The sequence below is a fragment of the Leopardus geoffroyi genome, chromosome C1 (assembly GCF_018350155.1).
Source record: "Leopardus geoffroyi isolate Oge1 chromosome C1, O.geoffroyi_Oge1_pat1.0, whole genome shotgun sequence".
In the NCBI taxonomy this organism is placed as follows: domain Eukaryota; kingdom Metazoa; phylum Chordata; class Mammalia; order Carnivora; family Felidae; genus Leopardus; species Leopardus geoffroyi.
The window spans coordinates 163517251-163541877 of NC_059328.1; the positions used below are offsets into that span (position 1 = coordinate 163517251).

A 24627-nucleotide genomic window follows, 5' to 3' on the forward strand; every position below is an offset into this window, starting at 1 on the left:
TCCGAAGTTCATGCATCACATTTGGTTGCTATGTCTTCTTCGTGTTCTTTAAACAAGAACAATCTTGCTCTCTACCTTTTTAAAAAATCTTTCATGACAGTGACATTTGTAAGAAACCTGTAACTTGTCTTGTAGATGTCCACATTCTGTATTTCTGTGATTACTTCCTCATGATTCAGATCAGGACCTGTTACATACTTTTCCAGTCCCTTGTTTAAAAATTATTAAGAATTGCAAGATGGCAACGGCACAGCATTAAACCCAAAGCAAGGTTCTTCGGAGTGTGGAGCCGTGTGTGACTGCTCACCTCCACATACCCACCAAGCCAGTCAGGATTCTGAATTAGCATTTCTGCAAGCCTACCACACAGATAATGATTTAGACTCCCCACTGTATCACATAGGAGACATAGCCATTTTGTAAATATTAATTCCAGACTTCAAATACATCTCTAATCAGTTCTAGTTTATCAGGACTTCTGGTTCATTTTAACTAGCATTTGTGAAAATGCAATAAAGACTCTAGATTTAAAATACATCTTAATAGGGGCGCCTGGGTGGCTCAGTCGGTTAAGCGTCCGACTTCAGCTCAGGTCATGATCTCACGGTCCGTGAGTTCGAGCCCCACGTCGGACTCTGTGCTGACAGCTCAGAGCCTGGAGCCTGTTTCAGATTCTGTGTCTCCCTCTCTCTCTCTGCCCCTCCCCTGTTCATGCTCTGTCTCTCTCTGTCTCAAAAATAAATAAAAAAAACATTACAAAAAAATTTAAAAAAATACATCTTAATAAACTGTACCTAATGTGAAATGTAGTTAATGATACACAGTAATTTTAAATTGCTCCCAGCATACTATCCTTACCCTTCCATGCTGACTGGAATAAATTCATAACATAAAATAAAATGTTTTCAAAATATCTTGGAAATAAAAATGATACCCAAACTTTTAGTGACTCAAGAAAAGAAAATGTGCATCATCGTCAATCAGATAAAATCTCACCCATCAAACACATACCAAGTGCCAACTATGGATGAGATCTTGGACTAAGTTATACAGAAAGGAATATGAGTAGAACACAGTCCTATACTGGAGAGTTCCATAGTTTAGGGCTGACAAAAGACACGAAATATTCACAATGCAGTGTGAGGAATGCTACAATAGAGTTACTAATACCAGGAGAGCCAATTTCAAGCCCAGACTCGGCCATTTACTAAATTTTAAGAACACCCAGCACATTTGGCATAGGATTCAGTGGAGTCACAATAAAAAAGGAAGAGCTCTGGAAACAAAATTATTAAGTGATATAGAAAAATGACAGGTATTATCATCATCAAGCATAATAACTTGTTCTTGATACACATAGTGATTATTTCATTTGATAACATACTCATGAGTCATGGGTGGTTTCCCAGATGATACATTAGGTATGGGTTTTAAAAGAAAGCAAGAGGAGGGGCGCCTGGGTGGCGCAGTCGGTTAAGCGTCCGACTTCAGCCAGGTCACGATCTCACAGTCCGGGAGTTCGAGCCCCGCGTCAGGCTCTGGGCTGATGGCTCAGAGCCTGGAACCTGTTTCCGATTCTGTGTCTCCCTCTCTCTCTGCCCCTCCCCCGTTCATGCTCTGTCTCTCTCTGTCCCAAAAATAAATAAACATTGAAAAAAAATAAAATAAAAGAAAGCAAGAGGGGCGCCTGGGTGGCGCAGTTGGTTAAGCGTCCGACTTCATCCAGGTCACGATCTCGCGGTCCGTGAGTTCGAGCCCGCGTCAGGCTCTGGGCTGATGGCTCAGAGCCTGGAGCCTGTTTCCGATTCTGTGTCTCCCTCTCTCTCTGCCCCTCCCCCGTTCATGCTCTGTCTCTCTCTGTCCCCCCAAAAAAATAATAAATAAATAAATAAACGTTGAAAAAAAAATAAAAGAAAGCAAGATCAACTTAATAATGTCACCCAAGCTAAAATCTCTGTCCTCTCTGTTCTTCTTTCTCTACAGCCAACCCAGATAGGCAGGTTCTGGCCACCCATAACCCGCAGGGTACGAGGCAGTATTTGGACTGTAGGTAGGATTAACATGGCACATCTTTCTAAAGCAATTTGACGCTAAGATTTATAATTCTTAAATTTTTGTATTCCCAGCTGACTCTTGCTCTTCCCTAGGGCAAGGGGAGGTTACAAAAGCCCTAAGAATAGAAATGCTTCCTAACAAAAAACATAACTGGAACCGTTGGCACTTTTATGTTATTAGGGTATTATTCTTGCTGTCAAGTCTAAGTGAACAATAAAAGCTAATGCTCTGAGAAAAAGACAGACTAGTAACACTAACCAACACCACCTCTGCTATCTTCAGTTCACCAAGAAAGTAGAAGGACCCAACAGCAAGATTTAGAAGGGGAAAAAAAAAAAGTTTTCCCCTAGAACCCATGTTTTGTTTGTTTGCTTGTTTACTTGAAACAAAAACCCTCACAAAGTCCCACACATCAGTTCAATTTTCTGCTGCAACTACATTTCATCAGGTTTATAAACACTCCTTCTCTGACACTGTGAGTTCCTGTGATATAAAAATAGCTGATGTCCTGTTTTTGCATGTGAAAATTTACAGTATTATGATTTTAAAACAGTTTTCAAACGAGAGCATGGTTAAAAAGGAAAAGGGTGCAAAATTAAGCTTACAGCACATGTGGAGGTACAAATGATTACCAAAAAAAAAAAAAAAAAAAAATTCAGGGGCGCCTGGGTGGCTCAGTCGGTTAAGCATCCAACTTCAGCTCAGGTCATGATCTCACAGTTCGTGAGTTCAAGACCCACATTGGGCTCTGTGCCGACAGCTCAAAGCCTGGAGCCTGCTTCGGATTCTATGTCTCCCTCTCTCTATCTCTGCCCCTCCTCGGCTCACGCTCTGTCTTTCTCAAAAATAAACAAACATTTTTGGGGCTCCTGGGTGAGCTCGGTTGAGCGTGCGACTTCGGCTCAGGTCGTGATCTCGCGGTCCATGAGTTCGAGCCCCGCATGGGGCTCTGTGCTGACAGCTCAGAGCCTGGAACCTGCTTCAGATTCTGTGTCTCCCTCTCTCTCTCTGACCCTCCCCCGTTCATGCTCTGTCTCTCTCTGTCTCAAAAATAAATAAACGTTAAAAAAAAATTTTTTTTTAATAAATAAACATTTTTTAAAAAGAGAGAAAGAAATTCAGAAAATAACTGGTTTTCTTTTTTTTTTTTAGTGCTAGTTTTTGAGAGAGAGAGAGCAAGAGAGAGAGAGAGAGAGAGCTCGAGCAGGGGAGGGACAGAGAGAGAGACAGAGACACAGAATCCAAAGCAGGCTCCAGGCTCTGAGCTGTCCACACAGAGCCGGACGCGGGGATCAAACTCACAAACTGTGAGATCATGACCTGAACTGAAGTCAAATGCTTAATGGACTGAGCCACCCAGGAGCCCCTACACCTGGTTTTCTAATGGTGATTAGGATGCTACGTTTTTCATCACCCCAACTAATGAATCAGTCATAATTTGTAGTCATCATCTCAAAAGGCATAAGATGTACTTAAAAACTGACTTTAAAATGGACAAATCGTTGTGAACAAATGAACCTGAATATTTATTTATATTTTCTATATGCACACCCTCCTTGACTTAAGATGGTTCATCTTACGATTTTTCAACTTTACGATGGTGGGAAAGCAACATGCATTCAGTAGAACCATACTTTGAGTTTTGAATTTGGATCTTTCCTGGGCCAGTCATGTACAGGAGGATCCTCTCTCGTGATGCTGGGCAGCGGCAGCCGCAGCTCCCAGTTGTCCAGCAAGCACCAAGGGCAAACAACCGGTAAGCTTACGGCCATTCTGTTTTCCACTTTCAGTACAGTACTCAATAACGTACATGAGATACTCAGTGCTTTCTTATAAAATAGGTTGTGTGTTAAAGATTTCCACCCAACTGTAAGCTAATGTAAGTGTTCCAAGCACTTTTAAAGTAGGTGAGGCAAAGCTATGACGTTAAGTAGGGTAGGTGAATTAAATGCATTTTCAACTTACAACGGGTTTATTGGGAACAAAATCCTATTTAAGTGGAGGAATATCTGGATAAGAAATACCTGCAAATGAAACTATCACTCTTGGAGCACCTGGGTGGCTCAGTTGGTTAAGCGTTCAACTTCGGCTCAGGTCATGATCTCATGGTTCGTGAGTTTGAGCCCTGCATCAGGCTCTGTGCTGACAGCTCAGAGCCTGGAGCCTGCTTTGGATTCTGTGTCTCCCTCTCTCCCCGCCCCTCCCCCGTTCGCTGCCTGTCTCTCAAAACTAAACATTAAAAAAAAATTGTTTTAATCAATAAAACATTAAAAATGTTTTTAAAAATATCACTCTTGTAATGAGTTTATAATCACATAAATTTGGCAGGAAAAACCTCAAAGATATTTTCCAACTAAACCACTAAAAACTGCCATAAAGGTCAGTTTAAGAATCATTGTGAAACGTAAAATTTGGCCAAACTCTGTGCTTTGTGTATAGTTGAATCCACATTTGGCAAAAGGAGGAAACCAAGTTAGAGCAAGGTGCCATCATCAAATGACATCCTTCAATGTGCTCAAAGATCTATTTAAGCAGCTGGTTGAAGAAGCTAACCTGGCTCTTTAACTTCACGTTGGATAAGAATTTTAATAATCCGGTATTTGTTCATCTTCTTATAATAATATCTACACGGATATGTCATTTTGTGAAGTGCTTGATGACAGAGCACGAATTTTGAGACCTACTAAAAAATTCATGGGCATATATCCAGAAATTGGGCTAAAAAGAAGACAGGCTAAATTGTGGAAAGGTTGTCAGCAGCAGGGCCATTGAGCACCCCAGAAGCCACTTTATCATTCACAGAATCATCATCTTTAGTCACTGAGGATTCCTTTAACAAATATTTTTGAGACAATAAAGAACGTTAACTTATGAATAAGTGACTTTCAGTTTTCCATACAACAAAGCAGTTTACCTTCTCAGCAGATAACGCAAGTATTGAAACTCTTAATTGAAGCACAAAAACACTACCCAAGCTACTCAGCATCCTTCCTGATGGCCGCCTGAACACATCTCACAAAACAATAAAACAATTCATCCCATTTGAACAGATGTATATGAATCTGAACACTCTAATTCAATGCAGTTTTCCAAAAGTGACAATTCATCAGCATTTTGTCCATTAATTAAGGAAAGCAATAGTAAATACTTTTTTTCCAACAGGGAAGAATATTATATTAAAAATAGACAATTATGGAGAATATCAAAATTCCCTAATGTTTTTAAATGTTTATTTCGAGAGAGAGAGAATGCACACGCACCCCTACAAGCAGGAGAGGAGCAGAGAGAGAGGAAGAGAGAATCCCAAGCAGGTTCCATGCTGTCAGCGCAGAATCTGATACAGGGCTCCATCCCATGAACCGTGAGATCATGAGCTGAGCCGAGATCATGAGCTGAGCCGAGATCATGACCTGAGCCAAGATCAAGAGTTGGAAGCTTAACCGACTGAGCCACCCAGGCGCCCCTCTAATTCTCCAACTTTTAAGATAACATTTAGTTCAAAGAAATACCATGCTTATGGTTACATCACTTTATGACACAGAAATGTCCCTCAGCAATCCCTAACTCCATGCATTCATTCTCCTCTACCTCTGGTGGCAAGTGGGAAAACAAATGTAAGGGTATGTTGCTTGCTATAAGTTACTTTTCCCGTAGGCAACAGCACATCCCTTCACCTGGTACCAATCTCTTTCAGGAGTTTAAAATAGTTATATACCAAGAAATTCTACGTTCATTCGTCATTAAAAAATTTTAAAACACAATATTCTCTTACACGTACATATCCCCTCCCATGATATTCACAAGTATTTTACTTGGTTGAACTGCATTCTACTAAAGACTCCAGTATAAAAAAAAGCATTTCAACATCACCAAAAAGAGAAAAACAGCTGTCTAAAGAAATGGGCAAAGCTAGTCTCTACCGTTAGATGTTAGGATGGTGACAAACTCTGGGGAGACATGCTGGGATAGCCGGGAAGGAATTCCAAGGGGGTCTGTCTATGAGGCTGGTAACGTTCATTTCTTGACCAGAGTACAAGTTACATAGGTGTGTTCATTTTGTAATAAAGCATCAAGCTTCTGACTTCTGTATTTTACTTGTTTACTTATTTGTGCATCTTATTTAAATATGCTCATGTATCATGTATTTTTAATGTATCACACACTTTAAAAATGTATCATGTAACATACACTTTAAAAATGAAGAAAAAAAATCCTTGAGGAATAAATCAATATGGCTCCTTACAGTTCCACTGTTCTTAGTATAACATCAGTGGTTCTACTGACCGAGTCTGAGGAGGGTGCCATAATTACCTCGAATAGTGCTTGTCACAGGCCAAAAAATCTCAGGGAGGCTCCACACGTAAATTTAGCATTCCACCGTTACAGAATAGAAGAAGAAATAAGAAAAATGTACCTAAGCCTAGAATCAAGTTTCCAAACTCACGCATTCAGAAAAAACAAGTCAATCAGTCAACTAACTTTAAAGGCAAATCCTTGCCTTGCCTATTACATACATACCTACAATTTCAAAACATGGGATGAAAAAGAACACGAACACATTTCTGTTTAAGCTATTTAATTTTCCCTTGTTTTCAAATGTGTACTATGAACCTAAAGACAGAAGGAAAGAATTCTAGTCCTTTTTTTTTTTCCATTTTCAGAAATATTTTAGAATTTAATTCTAGAAAAAACAAAGTAACTGTTGTTTAAAAAAAACCAACAGGCCTAAAATGGAGTCACATGTGCTAAGTCCACCAAACCCAGACTTAACACCTAAACTAACTGCCGTTTGAACCTTCCCCAAGAATGAAAACTTAACCCATCAGTCTGGAATTTTCCTGGTCAGCACTGGTTAGATAAACCATCTGATAGCCCCTATGTCCCCCACCCCCCTCCCAAAAAGGTGACCCTGCCGGAAATAATCCTTTTTTTTTTTTAAACCCATTTGTGACTTCCTGGCCCTACCCCTTTCTGCCTTTAAAAACCTTTCCTCTTCTGCAGCCCTCTGGAGCCTTTGTATTTGCTAAATGGTATGCTGCCTGATTCATGAATCTTTGAATAAAGCCAATTAGATCTTCAGATTTACTCAGTTGAATTTTGTGTTTTTAACACTAGAAACGGGCACATTTGAAAGTGCAATCTTCATTTTATCAATGGAAAATCAAAGCACTTTAAAAATAAAATCTTAGGATCTCAGTATTCAAAGATGCCAGTGGATGAATCAGCACTGTGTGCTATGTGTACATCCGCTCCATCTGCTCCCCTATTCCATTTCTCTGACCGATGTTTCTCAAGAAGTTCCTTAGCTCAGAAACTAAGTTAGCTTAAATTCAATGTTTACATAAATTCAGCGAAAATTATTGACTTTAAAGAGACTGTGTTTTATAAGCCCATGTAAAGCACATCTTGCGCAAAACAGTATGATGTAAATGATGGCAACATGAAACTCAACACTAAACCCTTGATACAGAAAAGGGCAAGCTAACAAAGGAATGGGTTCACTGTGCAGCCTACCCACAGAACATATTTATTATGCAAGCTTAGCAGCCAGCACATACAATAATTGTTTTAAAAAAGAACCCTTTAGTGATTCTTTCTTCGCATATAATAGATTCCTTCTTCCCAAACCCTCACAAGAATGGTGAAAGAAATGACTACTTTCACAACCATCTAGAGTATTTGGTTTAAGCCTTAATTTAATTTTTCAAGTCTGACTTCCTTTTCAACAGAAAGTTCCTTTTATTGTTCTTATTCCATAATATGCCTTTGATTCTATTGCCTGACCACTTGTCTGATGAGGCTGAGAAAAATCAGACCAATGGAATGCTACAGACCTAAACCTAACTTGCTCTAAATTCTACTGGATATACTTTCCTGTCTTAGTCTTTTATGAATATAGCTCTTTTCGTTGAAATTATGATCAGGATTTCAGGGAACAATAAAAAAAATATAAAACTTCCTTCGGCAAAAATAAATAAAACTTCCCTTAGCAACCTCAACACAACTTCAGTATAATTCCCTTCCCCGACAACGATGTTAATGTGACCAGTAAACATGTAAAATAGTGCTAATTACATGCTAAATATACAGGGGTAAAAAGGAGCCTAATGCAAACCGTGTTAGGATGGATTCCTGTTACCCTTCATTACTGTTCCAGTTATTAAATTTCATTCTTAATTAGAAATTAGATGGGGCGCCTGGGTGGCGCAGTCGGTTAGGCGTCCGACTTCAGCCAGGTCACGATCTCGCGGTCCGTGAGTTTGAGCCCCGCATCAGGCTCTGGGCTGATGGCTCAGAGCCTGGAGCCGGTTTCCGATTCTGTGTCTCCCTCTCTCTCTGCCCCTCCCCCGTTCATGCTCTGTCTCTCTCTGTCCCAAAAATGAATAAACGTTGAAAAAAAAATTAAAAAAAAAAAAAAAGAAATTAGAAATTATATTCCAAGTGTACCTTCCTGATTTTTTTTTTTTTTAATTTTTTTTTCAACGTTTTTTATTTATTTTTGGGACAGAGAGAGACAGAGCATGAATGGGGGAGGGGCAGAGAGAGCGGGAGACACAGAATTGGAAACAGGCTCCAGGCTCCGAGCCATCAGCCCAGAGCCCGACGCGGGGCTCGAACTCACGGACCGCGAGATCGTGACCTGGCTGAAGTCGGACGCTTAACCGACTGCGCCACCCAGGCGCCCCACCTTCCTGATTTTAAACTGACAACAGAACAATTATTTTAGAACAATTACTAATGGCCAGGTCCTCATAAATACCAATATTTTAAATGTTTAGAAACCATGCATGTAAACTACCTCTCATAAGTCATATATATTCTTTAAAATAAGTGTTCAAAGGCAAATGGAATGGAGGCAGCTCTTTGTATTACTCAGGTGCTAGCATTTTCAAGATAACCTTAAAATCTTCAATAAATACTCTTAATTCCTATAATAGAAATGAACACTTTTCAAAATGTTCAATTGAAACTCATCAATTTTAAGGAGTCAAGCCTTCTGGAAACCTAAACTTTGAGAATAAATGATTTACATGTTCCTTCTTATTTTGTTGCTGAATTTCCTTCCTTATGCTAAGGAAAAACTGAGGAAGCAGGTTGGGAAGCGCCATCTTGTGGGCTTCTTAGGAAATATTTTCACTCTATTCACCAGTGCAGTTCTAGAAGCAAATTATTGTAATTATTCAATACAGTATTTTTAACATTCAAAATGTTACTTGAATTTAAATCAAAGTATTCCCTAATGGTTAATTTTCCAAGGTCCAAATGCCAATAACTATAATAAAGTGGCATTTGTAGATTTGGGATAAGATCTTCCTTCTAAAGCACTTGATGATATATTTATAGCCAAACCATCACATTTTATCTTTACAACATCCTCAGGAGTTAAGGCTGGAGAGAGAGATATGTTACACAATAATGAAGCTTGAGAATCTGTATACCAAAGGAATTAAAAAAGCATCTAGGCAGTGGAGAACTTAGAATAAGTCTTATAATTTTGTAGTGTGGCAAAGTCATACAACAGTGCCTCACAAAATAGAAGCCTTTTGTTTATAAAAACTAAATCGAGAAAGTTATCAAGAATTCTAAAATTTAGTGGAACTAATAAATCCACTGTGTGTGTGTGTGTGTGTGTGTGTGCATGCACATGTGCGTGTGTATTTGTGTCTTATGTCCTGTAAGTAAGTTTACAAATTGTGTTAGGAGTTAAGGTACATAGTATATGAAGATGAAAAAACAGAAACAAAAAAATGAAAGACTAATAGGAAAGAAAATGCCCCCAAAGTCACGTTTATATGATTCTCTTTAGACTTTAGAAATAGTGTGATTCTCTCAGCTTACATATTAAGGAAGAAACATTAATTAATATTCTAAATTTACAAGTGGCCTGGAGTTGCCTTGCCACCAGCCCAAGGATATGTGTTCTTTGCCCCACACAGTGCTTTTTCTAAAGGCCCAAGTTAAACACCAACATTTAAAATCAGGAACCTCCTCAGCATTCCCTATTGTCTGTTACCCATCTGCCCACTGAAGGCATCTGAGCTGTGGGCCCTGGCTTACATTTTTGTCTTTCTAACTTAACTTTTCCTTCAGGGTTCTTTTTCCTGGTACTTTTTGGTGGGGGAGTGCGTAATGACATTCAAGCTCGGGCTATGTCTGCTTGAGGGTTCTTCCCCAATTTTCTACGCGGGAGGGGCTTCGTCTCAGTCCTGCTAATGGCTCCTGAAGCAGCAATGCCTAGAGGTTTACAGAATATTCATCTGTTTTAAACTACGTTCCGAGATGCAAAAGTTTGAGAGAGCTTTCTGCTTCACAAAGGGAAACCCAAGCCTACTGCTGGTGTGAAGGACTACAGAGATTTGTGTTAATGGTTTGACATTTTCTTTGTGGGAGGGGGACAAAGTCCAACTACTTGGGCGAAAGAGGGGAGAACATCACTTTGGTAGAGCCGAGGCTGATTTAAGATTTGACAGCATCTTAATTTCTATAGCCTCCCACATCTGTTTTAATAAAATTAGCCCAGAACACATCATTTTGCTAATGTTGCTAATTATTTTTTCCATCAGCTTTTGATTAAGTGAAAATCATTTCCAAAAATTATTTCTAAATTTTCAAATGCCTCTGTTTTCCTAAGGGCAATTACTATACTTCAAAAACAAGATAAAAGGAAAAAGTTTTGATTAGGAGAGTGAAATCAGAAGGCACCTTGAGCTGAATGAGGTCTCACCCCAAAGGAGTTACATCCTGAGACCCGTGTGCAGTCACTGCTCCCTCCCTCCAGTACCTGAGAGAGAGAGAGAGAGAGAGAGAGAGAGAGAAGGAGAAGAAGAAGAAGGAAGAGGAGGAGGAGGAGTGGGGGTGGGAGGTGGATTGAGGGACACTAAAAGAGAGCAAGAGCTCCTCTGTCTGGAGACACCGAGAACAGCAAGGGAGGGGGCAGCACGACAAAGAGGCTCGCGTCTCTCCAGAAAACTGCAGAGCCATCTGTCTGAAAAATTCAGGATGACAGGCCTCTTAAGTATTCAGCAAGTCTCCCTTCTGTATAGTAATGTCTGTTTCCTTTCTTTAATTACTGTATTAATCCTTCTTGTTCCTTTTTCTTATTTTAAAATAACATCTTTTTCATTTCAACTAAGAGAGTGAATAGACAAGTTGAAAATCCTTTCTCATTCAAGGAAAATACCTGAAAGTGTTCGGTCAACTTCTAAATATTATGATGGATTAAAAAAAAACATGAATTGTGCTTTTGTGCCTCTTACGTGTAACTATATATTTTGCACACATATATAATGAACATCTTTAAAACATTCAAACCTGAGAATATCAACAAATGCCATCCGAAGACTTAAACAGGCACTATCACCCAAAACAACTTATGGTAGTAGATATAGAAAGCAATCTCATCAAAAATTTTTTCACAGTTAAATAAAATACTATTAGCAATCTGTGAAATGTCCCATAAACCAATGATTTCATCTTTTGCGGGGGGGGGGCGGGGGGGTTCAGCACATTCTGAAAAACAATCACTAACATGAGCTTTTTGGTCCACTGCTTTGTGCTTTCTATTCAGCAACTTTAAAGACACGTAATGAGCCATTTTTTTTTTAATTTTTCAAATTATTTATTTTGAGAGAGACAGAAACAGCGTGAGTGGGGGAGGGGCGCAGAGAGAGGCAGACAAGAGAATCCCAAGCAGGCTCCGCACTGTCAGTTCAGAGCCCAACATGGGGGCTTGACTCCATGAAACTGTGAGATCGTGACCAGAGCTGAAACCAAGAGTAGGACACTTAACCAACTGAGCCAACCAGGCGCCCCAATGAGTCATTTTTTTAATGGAAGACGAATATACAAAAGTCCTGTGAACTTGGCTAACCCACCAAGGTCTAAAAGGGAGGCTCAAACGAGGAAAGGCATTCCTTCACACTTCCTTGCTAATAGCCTGAAAAGGTCTAAAAGAACAGAGAACAGATATCAAACCAGAAGTACCCATCATTCCCCTTACATTTAGTGCTGTCTGTCCAGAAGATGGTTTCTGTCTCCAGTTAAATACTGGACACCCAGCAACATTAAAAGGGCCAACAAATGAACCTGGATTCACAAGCCCTGTGTTTGCAGAGCCTGTTTAGTGTTCCTTGTCCTTTTGCAAAGTTGGAAGAAAGATGACGAGGCTTTTTTTTTTTTTACACACTATAAAGCGGTATAAAGCCAACCAGAATTTCACCAGAAACTTTTCAAAAAAGTTAAGCCGACAAAAGTGACCAATCTCTAAGTAAATTGTATGTCTGCCCTTGACATGCAACAATACGGCAGGAATATATATATTTCATCCTTTAAAGACTCAAGATAATTAGACAATAAAAACAATATGAGAGATTATGAGATATGTTTACTACTGCTAACTTGATTAACACATTATAAAGTTGTAGGAAAAATTAATGAGTGCTCTATGTTTCTACCCTGGAAATTGCTAAATTACAGAAGCACTGGGGCTCCTGGCTTGCTCAGTCGGTGGAGCGTGCAACTCCTGATCTCTGGGTTGTAATCTGGAGCCCCACACTGAGTGTAGAGATTACTTACAAATAAAATCTTTTAAAAAAATAAACTACAGAAGTATCATGGTTTAAGAACTACTTTATTCACTTAATTATTTTTTGAGCACCTACGACAAGCGAAGCACTGTGCTAAGCACTGTGAATACAAAATAAGAGAATGAATCTTACCTTCAGACACCATCAGCCTAGAAAATTATAAGGATAAATAACTACTGTGAGAGGAACACACTGGCCAATGTCACAGGAGATGTGCACATAAAATGATAACGAATTCAGAAGACAAGGGATTCCTTTGGAACGGGTGCAGGGGGCGGGGGTATGGACTGAATGAAGTACTGGAAAGAAGGGCAGAGTAACAGCAGGAAATACAGAGCAGGGGACAGATATGGAAGAACTGGCAGGAGCTGGCAGTTGACTGGGTGCAGAGGCAAGGGGAGGGAGGCTGCTTGAAGAAGGAAAGCTAAGGATCCGGCGCTGGGACCGTGTGCTGTCTGGAGTCCGCAGGAAATCCTGACAGAGATTTAGAAGGGGGCCAGGGCGGGGCTGGTGTTAGAGACTCGGGAATCACCCACGGAGTACGCAGTATTGAAGCCGACATACTCCCAAGGGAGAAAGGGAGGCCTGGTCTTGAAAAGCAGACATTTGGGGCAGCAAACAGAGGAGACTGAAGAACAGTGAAAGGGAAGAGAAGGAGTAGCAGGAGAACACAATGCCCTGAGAGACAAGAGAAAGAGGATTCCAGAAAGAGGCAGTCAAAAATAGCAAAGAGTGCAGAACGATCAAATATGAGGACTGAGGGGAAGCCACTGATTACTGGCTACTAAGTGATAAGGCACTTCCGGCCCAACAGAAGCCGAATATGAGGTGGTGGCCGTGACAGGAAGCTCCCCTTGACCAAACCTGAGTCAGGCTCTGCCAGGCCCTCTTCTTGACTAGCGTCAGCCTTGTCCCCAGGTCTTACCAGGCCTGCAACGACATTTGAGCACGAATTCTCCTATGTCAGTTTGGAAAGAACCCTCCCACCTTTGACATCTGATCAAATTCCTCACTCCCACCCTTGATATCTGATCACCCTGACCTGCCCTCATCAAGAATCCTGTTAGGTCAGGTTAGCAAGAGTTCCCCCTACCTTGTCTCCTCTTAGTACTTTTCATCCCCTGACATACCCTGCAACCTGCTCCTTGGCTATAAATCCTCACTCGTTCCCATATTCGGAGTTAAGTTCTCATATTCCCTCTTTCCTACTGTGTTCCTACCACAATAGTCTTGATTAAGTCTTCCTCATTTATTTGTTTTTTTGAGAGGCGTAGGAAGGGCAGAGAGAGAGGGACAGAATCTCTGGCAGGCTCCGCCACCCAGCATGGATCCCGACATGGGAATCGATCTCATAACTGTGAGATGATGACCTGAGACGAAATCAAGAGTCAGATCCTTAATCGACTGCACCCAGGCGCCCCAAACAGGTGTCAGAAATTTTTTTTCTTCAGACTTGTCCTTTTCCCTAGTGCTGGATGACATTCCCAAACACCTAAGTACAATCAAACGCTGTCTAGGAAGAGATGGTGTAGACAGGGTTAATGAGTAAACAGCCACCCAAGAAGAGGAGGTGGGATATACAGAATGCTCTTTCAATAAACTTCTGCCAAGAGATGGAACACTAGTAACTCAGGCTGGTACCCAACAGGGTTCCAAAGCTGAGGAAAGGCTTTCTCACCCTGACCAGGAAAGCATGGCTCTAATGTAAGGGGAACGAGCCAGGGGAGAGGAGGAAACTAATGAGACAAGACGGAGAAAAACAAATTCCCATGGTGATTATTTTCAGCCCTCTCGCATTATATATATATATATATTATATATATATAATATATATATATATATTATATATATATAATATATATATATTATATATATAATATATATATTATATATAATATATATATATATTGTAAATCACCTCATTTCTTTCTGGAACAATGAGAGGTATTAATAAATAACAAATGAAATTTTTCTTTTATGCATTCGGAAATATGAATGTTTAAATCTGTAGCACATTTAAATCTGTAGCTCATGTAGGACGCAGATTTATTATTATGGGAGAAAGACTATATTGTTTTTATTTTCAGACCTCTAAAAGGTTAAGTTAGCCATTTTCATACTGAATTCCTATTCAATTTGATTATGTTCCCTTCTGTGAGGGTAAAACGTGAACAAACCAAGCTAATTTATGTGCAATTCCTTTGTACCACTGAAATGAAAAGGAACAATAGTTTAATGAAGTGGAATCTGTTATCTAATTATGCCAAATAATTTAGAAACATCTGCTGATGGTTAGTAACACTATAGTTAAACCTCAAAGAATCTGCTCCCAGGGAGATTTCCATTTTATTCAAGCCCTTGTAAGCTTCCAGTTGGGAAATCCATATTAGACTATGGAACCAAGAGATGACATAATAGCACCTTTACTGTATTAAAAAAAATTAACAAATGAACAAAAAAATAAAGAGAGGGTGTGCATCATATTGATTTGGGCCCCGAACTTGATTCCCAAATTTAAGAAACACAGTAGCCTACTGTAATATCCAACATTCATTCGAGTATTTATTGAGTAGCTGGGATGCATCAGACACTGTGGCGGCTGTTGAAGATACAAAGAAGAAAGCTCCAACTTTCCCATTATGGAACTTCATCTAAAAGGAAAGACAAGAGAATATGTCTACCAACCACTACGTCACCACATAGTAAGTGGTAGGACAGAGATGTGCACAGGGTACAATGGATGCAGAAAAGGTGAAACTAACTCACAGCAGCAGACTACTTAGAAGAGAAGCCTATTCAAACTGAGTTTTGCAAGATGTGTAGAGATATGTGAGTGCAAAGAAGGGCCTCGGAAATGACTGTGCCAAAGGCACACCGAGTATAATCCTTTCTGGAAACTTCAAGAAGTTCAAGATGGCTGAAGCACATCCTCTTACAGAGGAGACAGTAAGAGATGAGACCAGACAGGTAAGCAAGGGTCCTATCCTAACAGCCTAATATGCAAACTAGGGAATTTGGATTTAATCTTAATGGTGATGGGGACCCACTGGAGAAGTAGGGAAGTAAATTGTTAGACTAACCAAATTTTTAATTTGTTTTTAATTTGTTTAAATTGTTTGTTAAATTAATTGTTAAATTTGTTTAATTTGTTTAATGTTTACTTATTTTTGAGAGAGTGAGAGCACGCATGCACATAAGCAAGGGAGGGGCAAAGAGAGGGGGAGACAGAGGCATCCAAGCTGACAGCGCAGAGCCCGATATGGGACTCGAACTCATGAACTGTGAGATCATGACCTGAGCCGAAGTCAGACACTTAACCAGCGAAAGCCACCCAGGCACCCCTAGACTAACCAAATTCTAAATTTTTTTTTCAACGTTTATTTATTTTTGGGGGACAGAGAGAGACAGAGCATGAACGGGGGAGGGGCAGAGTGAGAGGGAGACACAGAATCGGAAACAGGCTCCAGGCTCTGAGCCATCAGCCCAGAGCCTGACGCGGGGCTCGAACTCACGGACCGCGAGATTGTGACCTGGCTGAAGTTGGACGCTTAACCAACTGCGCCACCCAGGCGCCCCAAGACTAACCAAATTCTAAGAGACAGGTTTAAATTTCCAATTCTGGATTCTAACATAAGAATAACCCAAAATAATAAAGTTAGAAAAAAAAGATAAATGAAAGCAAATGTTTAAACTGATTCAAGGTTGCTCACAGGATAAGTATAGAGAGTGACGGTCCACTAGGAATTCTTCATTCGTTCATTTATTCATTCAGTAAACCTGGACTGAGTACCTATGACATAGCAGACATTGAGCTTACAATCCCTGATATATTTTAAGCGCTAAAAGGGCAGGGGCTAGATCTGACTATAGTCTGGATTACTCCCCGAAGCAGCAGCACTGGTGAGTGTACTTTTCACAGTTTCAGAGTACAAGAGGAAGTATCAAGCATCCAGCACTATTAGAAGTCCATCTGGTTGTTCAACGTATATCCCCGAACTGGGTCTCCACCGGAGCATCCTCAAAGTACAAAATGGCACATTTAGCAACACCCATAAACGGAAATATTGTAGGGCCACTTTCTCAAGTGGATCTTTCTCTTGTGGATCTTTGTTAACATCAACAATAACAGTGATACTGGCATCAGCTACTGTCTATCTTCACCACCGTGTGAAGAACCTCACACACACGATCTCATTTATTTCCGCACAAACGGAAGGAGGGAATTACTCGCCTGCTTATATATAAGGAAAATGAGACCAGAACGTACAGCTGACACTGTATTAACCACAACTCTTTTCCACCCAAATCTGAGCATTTCCTGTACTCCACGCACTATGGAAGTACCCATCTCATAGAGCAAAACCTGATCTTTATCACGGCTTGTAAGGCCCTGCATAATCTGAGAGCCCAAAGCTCCTCCACTCCCCAAGGACAGCTCTGTCTCATCTCCCACTGCTTTCCCTTAGCTTACTCCACTCCAGCCACGTTGCCCTTCGTTCTGTTCCTCAAAATCGTCAAGCGAGCACACCCCTGCCTCAAAGCCTGTTTCACGAGGTGATGCCCCCACTTCACACGACTCATCCCCTTGCGGTCCTCGAGTCTCTGCTCAAAGTCCACCTTGGTCGTGAGGCTTTCCCGGACATGTTGCTGGACAGCCAGCCCCATCTCCTCACCCTGCTCTGTACTTCTCCACAGCACTAGGCACCGGGCACACCATCCATTTTTTTATCATCCGTCCGCCTCCACTGCGAGCCGAAGCTTCCTGAGACTAGGAACTAAATACATACCTGGCACATTTTAGGCCCTCAATTCACTGAACAGATGAGTAAACAAATCACAAAATAAGAAAACACATCCCAAGCCTCAGAACTACCCTCAGAAAAATTCTGAAATAGTACAGCTCTTGTTCCTACTCCCTTCTCTCACTCTACGGTCCTATCCTTTCTTGCCCCTAATCCCAAATGCCCTAGGCTTTTACACTGTTCTGTTTATTACACTTCCCCCTTCTTAGTCATGCCTCACCCTCTACATAAAGGCCACCACTTTCCTTTCTCTGACAGCACAGCTCCCTCAGTCAAAATGCTTGCCCTGAGTACTTTAAGATCTTTTTTTTTTTTTAATTTTTTAAATTTTTTTTTTTCCCAACGTTTATTTATTTTTGGGACAGAGAGAGACACAGCATGAACGGGGGAGGGGCAGAGAGAGAGGGAGACACAGAATCGGAAACAGGCTCCAGGCTCTGAGCCATCAGCCCAGAGCCTGACGCGGGGCTCGAACTCACGGACCGCGAGATCGTGACCTGGCTGAAGTCGGACGCTTAACCGACTGCGCCACCCAGGCGCCCCAAGATCTTTAGTTCATAAATTAAAATCATTTCTCATGCTATATGAAGACACGTATCTATATCCAGCATGTTTTTCCTCATAAGTAACAAGCTAAGAATCCATGCTTCAATTGAAGTCTAATGGTGTAAAATTCATTCACCAAGGAAGGACTGCAGGGGAAACATTTCAGTCAGGCAGATATTTACATATCCCTTAAATGAACGCCTACACCACTTACCCACTGTCTGTCCTACCTAGCACAAGCTACTTCAAATCCTGAAATCACTTCTCATGAAGTCATTTCACGGCATTAAGGAGCTAAAAAATGATAACAAAGTTCTATATAAAAGGTAAAGATAGAGGGGCACCTGCCTGGCTCAGTCAGTAGAACATACAACTCTTAATCTCAGGGTCGTGAGTTCAAGCCTCACATCGGGCATGGAATCTGCCTACATACACACTCACATACGTACATACGTAAATACATATATACATACAGAGATCTATTTAAAAGAAAGAATATACCGTAAGGGCTGAAGACAAGTGCTAACGGCACAAATGGGAAATTAGATGTGATTAGCAGTTTAAAGAAGAGGAACGGTTGCTCAGTTTTTGAAATGTTTGTGGTCACGAAAATCTATTCGTGCAGGGAGATGTTTCTCGGACTACATCTTCTCTCCTACTTGTTTTACACCATGAAGTATACACGGTCCAAAGAAATTCAAAGGTAAAAATCAGAGTGGAGAGGACAACCTTTAGTGTGGCCAGAGGAAACACAAAGAGGTGGCCCCCTGCCAGGGCAGCTGGCCACACAGGGGCCTGACTGACCTTCCCTTCTCCCACAGGTCCCCCAACTGCTGGCATCCTTTCCAAGAAGTGCTTACTTTTCTAAATTTAAAACAACTATTCAAAACAGGCACGGGCATTTTTAAGCTATCAATTTTTGACTTTGTTTTTTGATTCTTGGAGAATAAAAGAAAAAAAAAACTGTCTAAAAACATGAACACTTCTAAAACATTCCTGGATATAAAACCATTATTTTAAAAATAGTAATTTCTGTTTTTTAGCGTATGTAAACCTTTCTTCTATTCAATCTGGCCTCCTTACTCCAGGTAATTTTTAAATTAATAACAGCTTCACTGAGATAGAATTCACATACCATAAAATTCACCCTTTAACATACCCAAGGCAGTGGTTTTTAGTATATTCACAAAGCATTCATTATGGTTTTTAGAAATAAGGAGCCAAATTAAGAAAGTATATTTATAACTCTATTTTATTAGACAGGTTTTTTTTTTTTAATTCTATATGACTTTTCAGTGTAAAACACAGTCACACCATTGTTTCTTAATTTCTCCCTATTTTGTTTTTTTAAGGATAGTAAGACTATATTCATAAATAAAAATCAAAGCTTTTAAGAATCATTTTCTATGTAAGAATGACTTATGGCTGGTAATTCGGTCATAAGGCCAGGCTCAGGGACCTGTCTTGAGTTGGGTTTGCAAGGAAAGTTCAGTGACTTCATTTATATATGGTGGACAAAAAATGAAGTTTTTTAAAGGTGCTGTTACTGATATTTTATATAAGACTGAGAAAACACCAAATATCTCTATCAAAGGATATTATTACTAGAGGGACTTGGACAAAAGCTACACAAAACCCAGCCTGGGGTTTCCCTAATAAAGATTTCCCTAAACCTTTTTTATGGCTGCTCTCCAGATGACAGTAAATGAAGTTTACTTAATTCTTAGGGTGAACCCAATCCAATGAAAAATGTATAACTTCTTTTACTAACATCATTCCTTCAGAACTATTATTATATGCCACACAAAGCATGACCAAACAGTATTTGTCTGCCTATTTCTCTTATGATTGCTTTAGATTAGTCTAAAACATGTATTCTCATTGAAGGTAACCTTTGTTTTCAAGGGAGAAAAAATTAGCTTTTGGGGATCAAAAACCTCACTCTTTTTGTGCGTAAGGCAGATACACATACACTGTGTAAAGAAACAGTGTACCTCTGCTTTTAAAGTTTCACGAAGAAAACAATTAAGAAAAAAATGCCTAAAACTTCTTATGAAGGGTGATTTTTTTTTAAAAAAGTGGACAAATACTGATCTAAAAGAAATTGCAACTCTTCTTGACAAATACGTCAAAGTTTTATAATTATACATATCACTCTATCTTCAAAGATCAGGCTGCTTATAGGACTGTTACTTGCAGGGACAAATGTCACTCAAAAGACAGCATTACCAATAATCTTTTTACACTGTACACAGATGGTAACTATCAGAGTTATAGCAACTATAATTCTTTTATCTCTCTTGCATTATACCAAGTCACCACACATCAAGAGAAAAATTTTAAAGGTGAAATATTAAGTTTTTGATATCAGGAAGAGAATATGCACAAGCATTTAAATAAGGATGGCGATTTTTCTTTAGAGAGAGAGAGTGAGCATGAGCAGGGAGAGTGGCAGAGGGAGAGGGAGAAGAGGAAGGAGAATGAGAATGGGAGTGAGAGAGTGAGAGAAAGAGAATCTTAAGCAGTCTCCACCATCAGCACAGAGCCCGAGAGGGGTCTCGATCTCATGACCGTGAGATCATGACCTGATCTCACCACTGCTGCTTAGGTAACTCCCTCTCATATTCTTTGATGAGCAATGTCCGAAAAATAAAAATGTTTAGCAGAGAGTGTATTCAAGTGGAGATGCCTACAAAATTGGCTTTTGGTCAAATAAATCATACTGAAGATGCATAGTGGATTTGTCCTTTTTTTTTTTTTTTAACGTTTATTTATTTCTGAGACAGAGAGAGACAGAGCATGAACGGGGGAGGGGCAGAGAGGGAGACACAGAATCGGAAGTAGGCTCCAGGCTCTGAGCCATCAGCCCAGAGCCCGACGCAGCGCTCGAACTCACGAACCGCGAGATCGTGACCTGAGCTGAAGTCAGACGCTTAACCGACTGAGCCACCCAGGCGCCCCTGGATTTGTCTTTTTAAAAACCAATTTTAGGGGCACATGGGTGGCTCAGTCGGTTGGGCGTCAGACTTCAGCTCAGGTCATGATTTCACACCTCGTGAGTTCGAACCCCACGTCGGGCTCTGTGCCAACAACTCAGAGCCTGGAGCCTGCTTCAGATTCTGTGTCTCCCTCTCTCTCTGCCCCTCCCCTGCTCATGCTCTGTCTCTCTCTGTCTCAAAAATAAATTAAAACATCAAAAAAAAATTAAAAAAAAAAAACAACCAATTTTAATGTCAGGGCAGTCACAGAAAATCAAAATTTTCCTAACTGCATCACAAAGAATACACCATTACCATTTAACTGCTCCGAAGGATCTCTACAAAGAGGCCCAAAGGCAGATGTGTCCGGCAGCATAATAAAAAGGTTTCTATGACGGTATAAAAGTCTGTGGAAAGGTCAGAAATTACAGTGAAATCCTAAGTATTAGGAGTGATCTACAGCAGTGATGACAGTGACAGGTAATGAAAGAAGAAAGAAAAAAGAAAGGGGAGGGGAGCAATGCCAAAGCTAATTCTACACAGACAGGGAAGAGAGTTATTCAGGGTTTAGCCAGCCCAGCTGGACTGTCACTGAGTTCCTAGCATTTGAGCTGTAAACCACAGCCCCATTTAGCTATAAATGACAGACATTCCCGCCAAAGGATAACCTGGCAGGATGCTTTTTCACCCAGCTCTGTCAAATAGGGTTTTACTGGTGTGGCCAGTCAGGGAGTTCTGTGAGGTAGACCAGCTAGAAAGTCCTAAATTAGATGATCTGAGAATTTCCTCTTGGCCCAGCAATAATTGGAGAACATGTGCTTCCCAGTCAGGGACGTTCTAACGAATCCTACTGGAGATAAGTAGTCCGTAGCTTACACTACAGTTCTGGAACGTAAGCTCTAATGAGACAGGGCCATGTCTCTTGATCGTGCTATAGAGGTATGTTGGACAAATGAGCAAGGTGAGTGAGCAAAGCATGAATTATATTTGGATTATTTTTAGGATTTGAGGATTTAAAACTTATTTGTATTGGTGCTGATGATTGAGAGGTCTAGTCATCTACAAGGGGAGAAAAATGCTAACAAATTCCTGAACTCCCAAAAATGCACATTTTCAACTCCCAAATGAGCCACAAAATCAGGAAGGATTGGGGTCTGGTTCTTTTGTCACAGATAAAACAGAAATTTGCACCAAAATATCCTTTCAAACAGCAAAGGTGATTAATAGTGACTATAAGAGATACGACAGTTTTTACACTTCAGCCTAATTTGACAGGTATTCTGAGTTGCTACAACATACTATATGCTAAACGTATATAAATGGAAAACTGTATTGGGTCATTTTAGTGGCTCTCATTTTTTAAAATGAAGCTAACTAATGTCCCATAAAAAGAATATTCTTTACAATGATTAAAAAAAAAAACCTGAATGGAAATGTAAAACATAAAGCAAAACAGAAAAAAAAAAAAAAAAAACGAGACTCTATTGCTGGCTGCTAAGCACTGAACTGTGTCTTCCAATAAATTCCTACGTTGAAGCCCTAACCCCCGAGGTGACAGTATTTGTGGAAACAAGGCCTCTGGGGAGTTATTACGTTAGATGATGCCATGAGGATGCAGTTCTCCAGAGGAGTTTAGTGCCCGCAGAAAAGACCAGAGACCTTTCCTACAGACATGCTGGTCTTAGAATTCCCAGCCTCCAAAACTTCAGGAAATAAATGTCTGGGGTGTAAGCCACACAGTTTATGGTATTTCTCTCCAGGAGCCCAAGCTGACATAAGACACTCACCTTACCAACTAACACACCCAAGATGCACAAGATGGGATCCTGGCAGTGGTTAGGGCTTTCGTAGAAACCTACTGAGCTCTGACTTTGATGACTGTTTAGTTACGTTCGTGCAGTTTCTTGTTCCTATCTTCTCCTCACTATCGTCTCACAGAACTTTAATACCTCATTGCTCCTCTGCTGTAAGTTGGTTATTAAGAGTAAATATAAAGGGACAGGAGGTACTTCTGACTAACCTAGTTAAAAAGTAGTACAGGTGACTCTTGAACAATAGATATGAACTGTATGGGTTCACTTATATAAGGATTTTTCTCAATAAAACTAGTACTGTACTTATAAATGTATTTTCTCTTCCTTATGACTGTCTTAATAACGTTTGCTTACTTTATTGTAAGAGTGTAGTGTATATAATACACGTAACATAGAAAATACATGTTAATCAACTGCTTCTGTTATCAGTAAGGCTTCTGTTCAACAACAGACTATTAGTAGTTGCATTTTGGGGGAATGAAAGGTTAACACTTGGATCTTGGACTATGTGGGGAATCAGCACCCCTAATGTTGTTGTTCAAGGGTCATGTTGTTCAAGGGTCAACTGTAACTTCCGAAATAAAATCCATTTTGGGGCACCTGGGTGACTCAATTGGTTAAGTGTCCAACTTTGGCTCAGGTCATGATCTCGAGGTTTGTGGGTTTGAGACCCGTGTCAGCTCCATGCTGACAGCTCAAAGCCTGGAGCCAGTTTCAGATTCTGTGTCTCCCTCTCTCTCTGCCCCTCCCTGGCTTGCTCTCTCTCTCTCTCTCTCTCTCAAAAATAAATAAACATTAAAAAAAATTTTTTTAGGGGCACCTGGGTGGCTCAGTCAGTTGGGCCTCTGACGTCAGCTCAGGTCACGATCTTGCACTCTGTGGGTTTGAGCCCTGCATCAGGCTCTGTGCTGACAGCTCGGAGACTGGAGCCTGCTTTGCATTCTGTGTCTCCTTCTCTCTCTGCCCCTCCGCCTCTCATGCTCTCTCTCGCTCTCTCTCTCACTCAAAAATAAATGAACATTAAAAATTTTTTAAAAAAAATTTTTTAATAAAAACCCATTTCTTCTAACTGTTGGGGACTGCTTTTATTTTTTTTATTTTTATTTTTTTATTTTTTTTCAATGTTTATTTATTTTTGGGACAGAGAGAGACAGAGCATGAATGGGGGAGGGGCAGAGAGAGAGGGAGACACAGAATCGGAAACAGGCTCCAGGCTCTGAGCCATCAGCCCAGAGCCTGACGCGGGGCTCGAACTCACGGACCGCGAGATCGTGACCTGGCTGAAGTCGGACGCTTAACCGATTGCGCCACCCAGGCGCCCCTGGGGACTGCTTTTAATATATACCAAGGCTATTTTGAATTGGGCAAATTTGAGAAAATCTCATATTTGTCTTTAATACAATAGCTCTCAAACTTGAGAGCGGCAGAAAAGGGAATCCCTTTTTTTTTTTTTAACATTTATTTTTGACAGAGAGAGAGAGAGAGACAGAGCATGAGCGGGGGAGGGGCAGAGAGAGAGGGAGACACAGAATCCAAAACAGGCTCCAGGCTCTGAGATGTCAGCACAGAGCCCGATGCGGGACTCGAACTCACGGACTGTGAGATCATGACCTGAGCCACCCAGGTGCCCCGCAGGGGAATCCTTTTAAAATCCCCTTCTAGAAATGCAGATTCTGTGGCTCTGTGGCCGAAGGAATCTACATTTTTAAGAGAGGAGATGACTGAGGAGTCGTGTGCAATGAACCTTTGAGAACATCTACCACTCTATCATTACAGGAAAACAGCCTCCGCACACAGGTGCACTTTGCTTTGTAACAGGAAAATATGCTTAAAAATTGTCACCAAA

General features: G+C 40.6%; 1 protein-coding gene across 2 annotated transcripts in view; it reads right to left on the reverse strand.

The window, feature by feature from the left end:
- Positions 1-24627, reverse strand: part of CHN1 (chimerin 1) — a 207905-nt gene that overhangs the window by 180970 nt on the left and 2308 nt on the right. The window contains exon 1 of one of the 2 annotated variants that reach the window (XM_045480261.1): positions 12774-12801. The exons of the other annotated variant lie outside the window; for it this stretch is intronic. Coding sequence (XP_045336217.1) covers positions 12774-12786 — 13 coding nt within the window. The 5' untranslated portion in view covers positions 12787-12801. Of the gene's footprint in view, positions 1-12773; positions 12802-24627 lie in introns of those variants that run through there. 2 annotated transcript variants of the gene reach the window in all.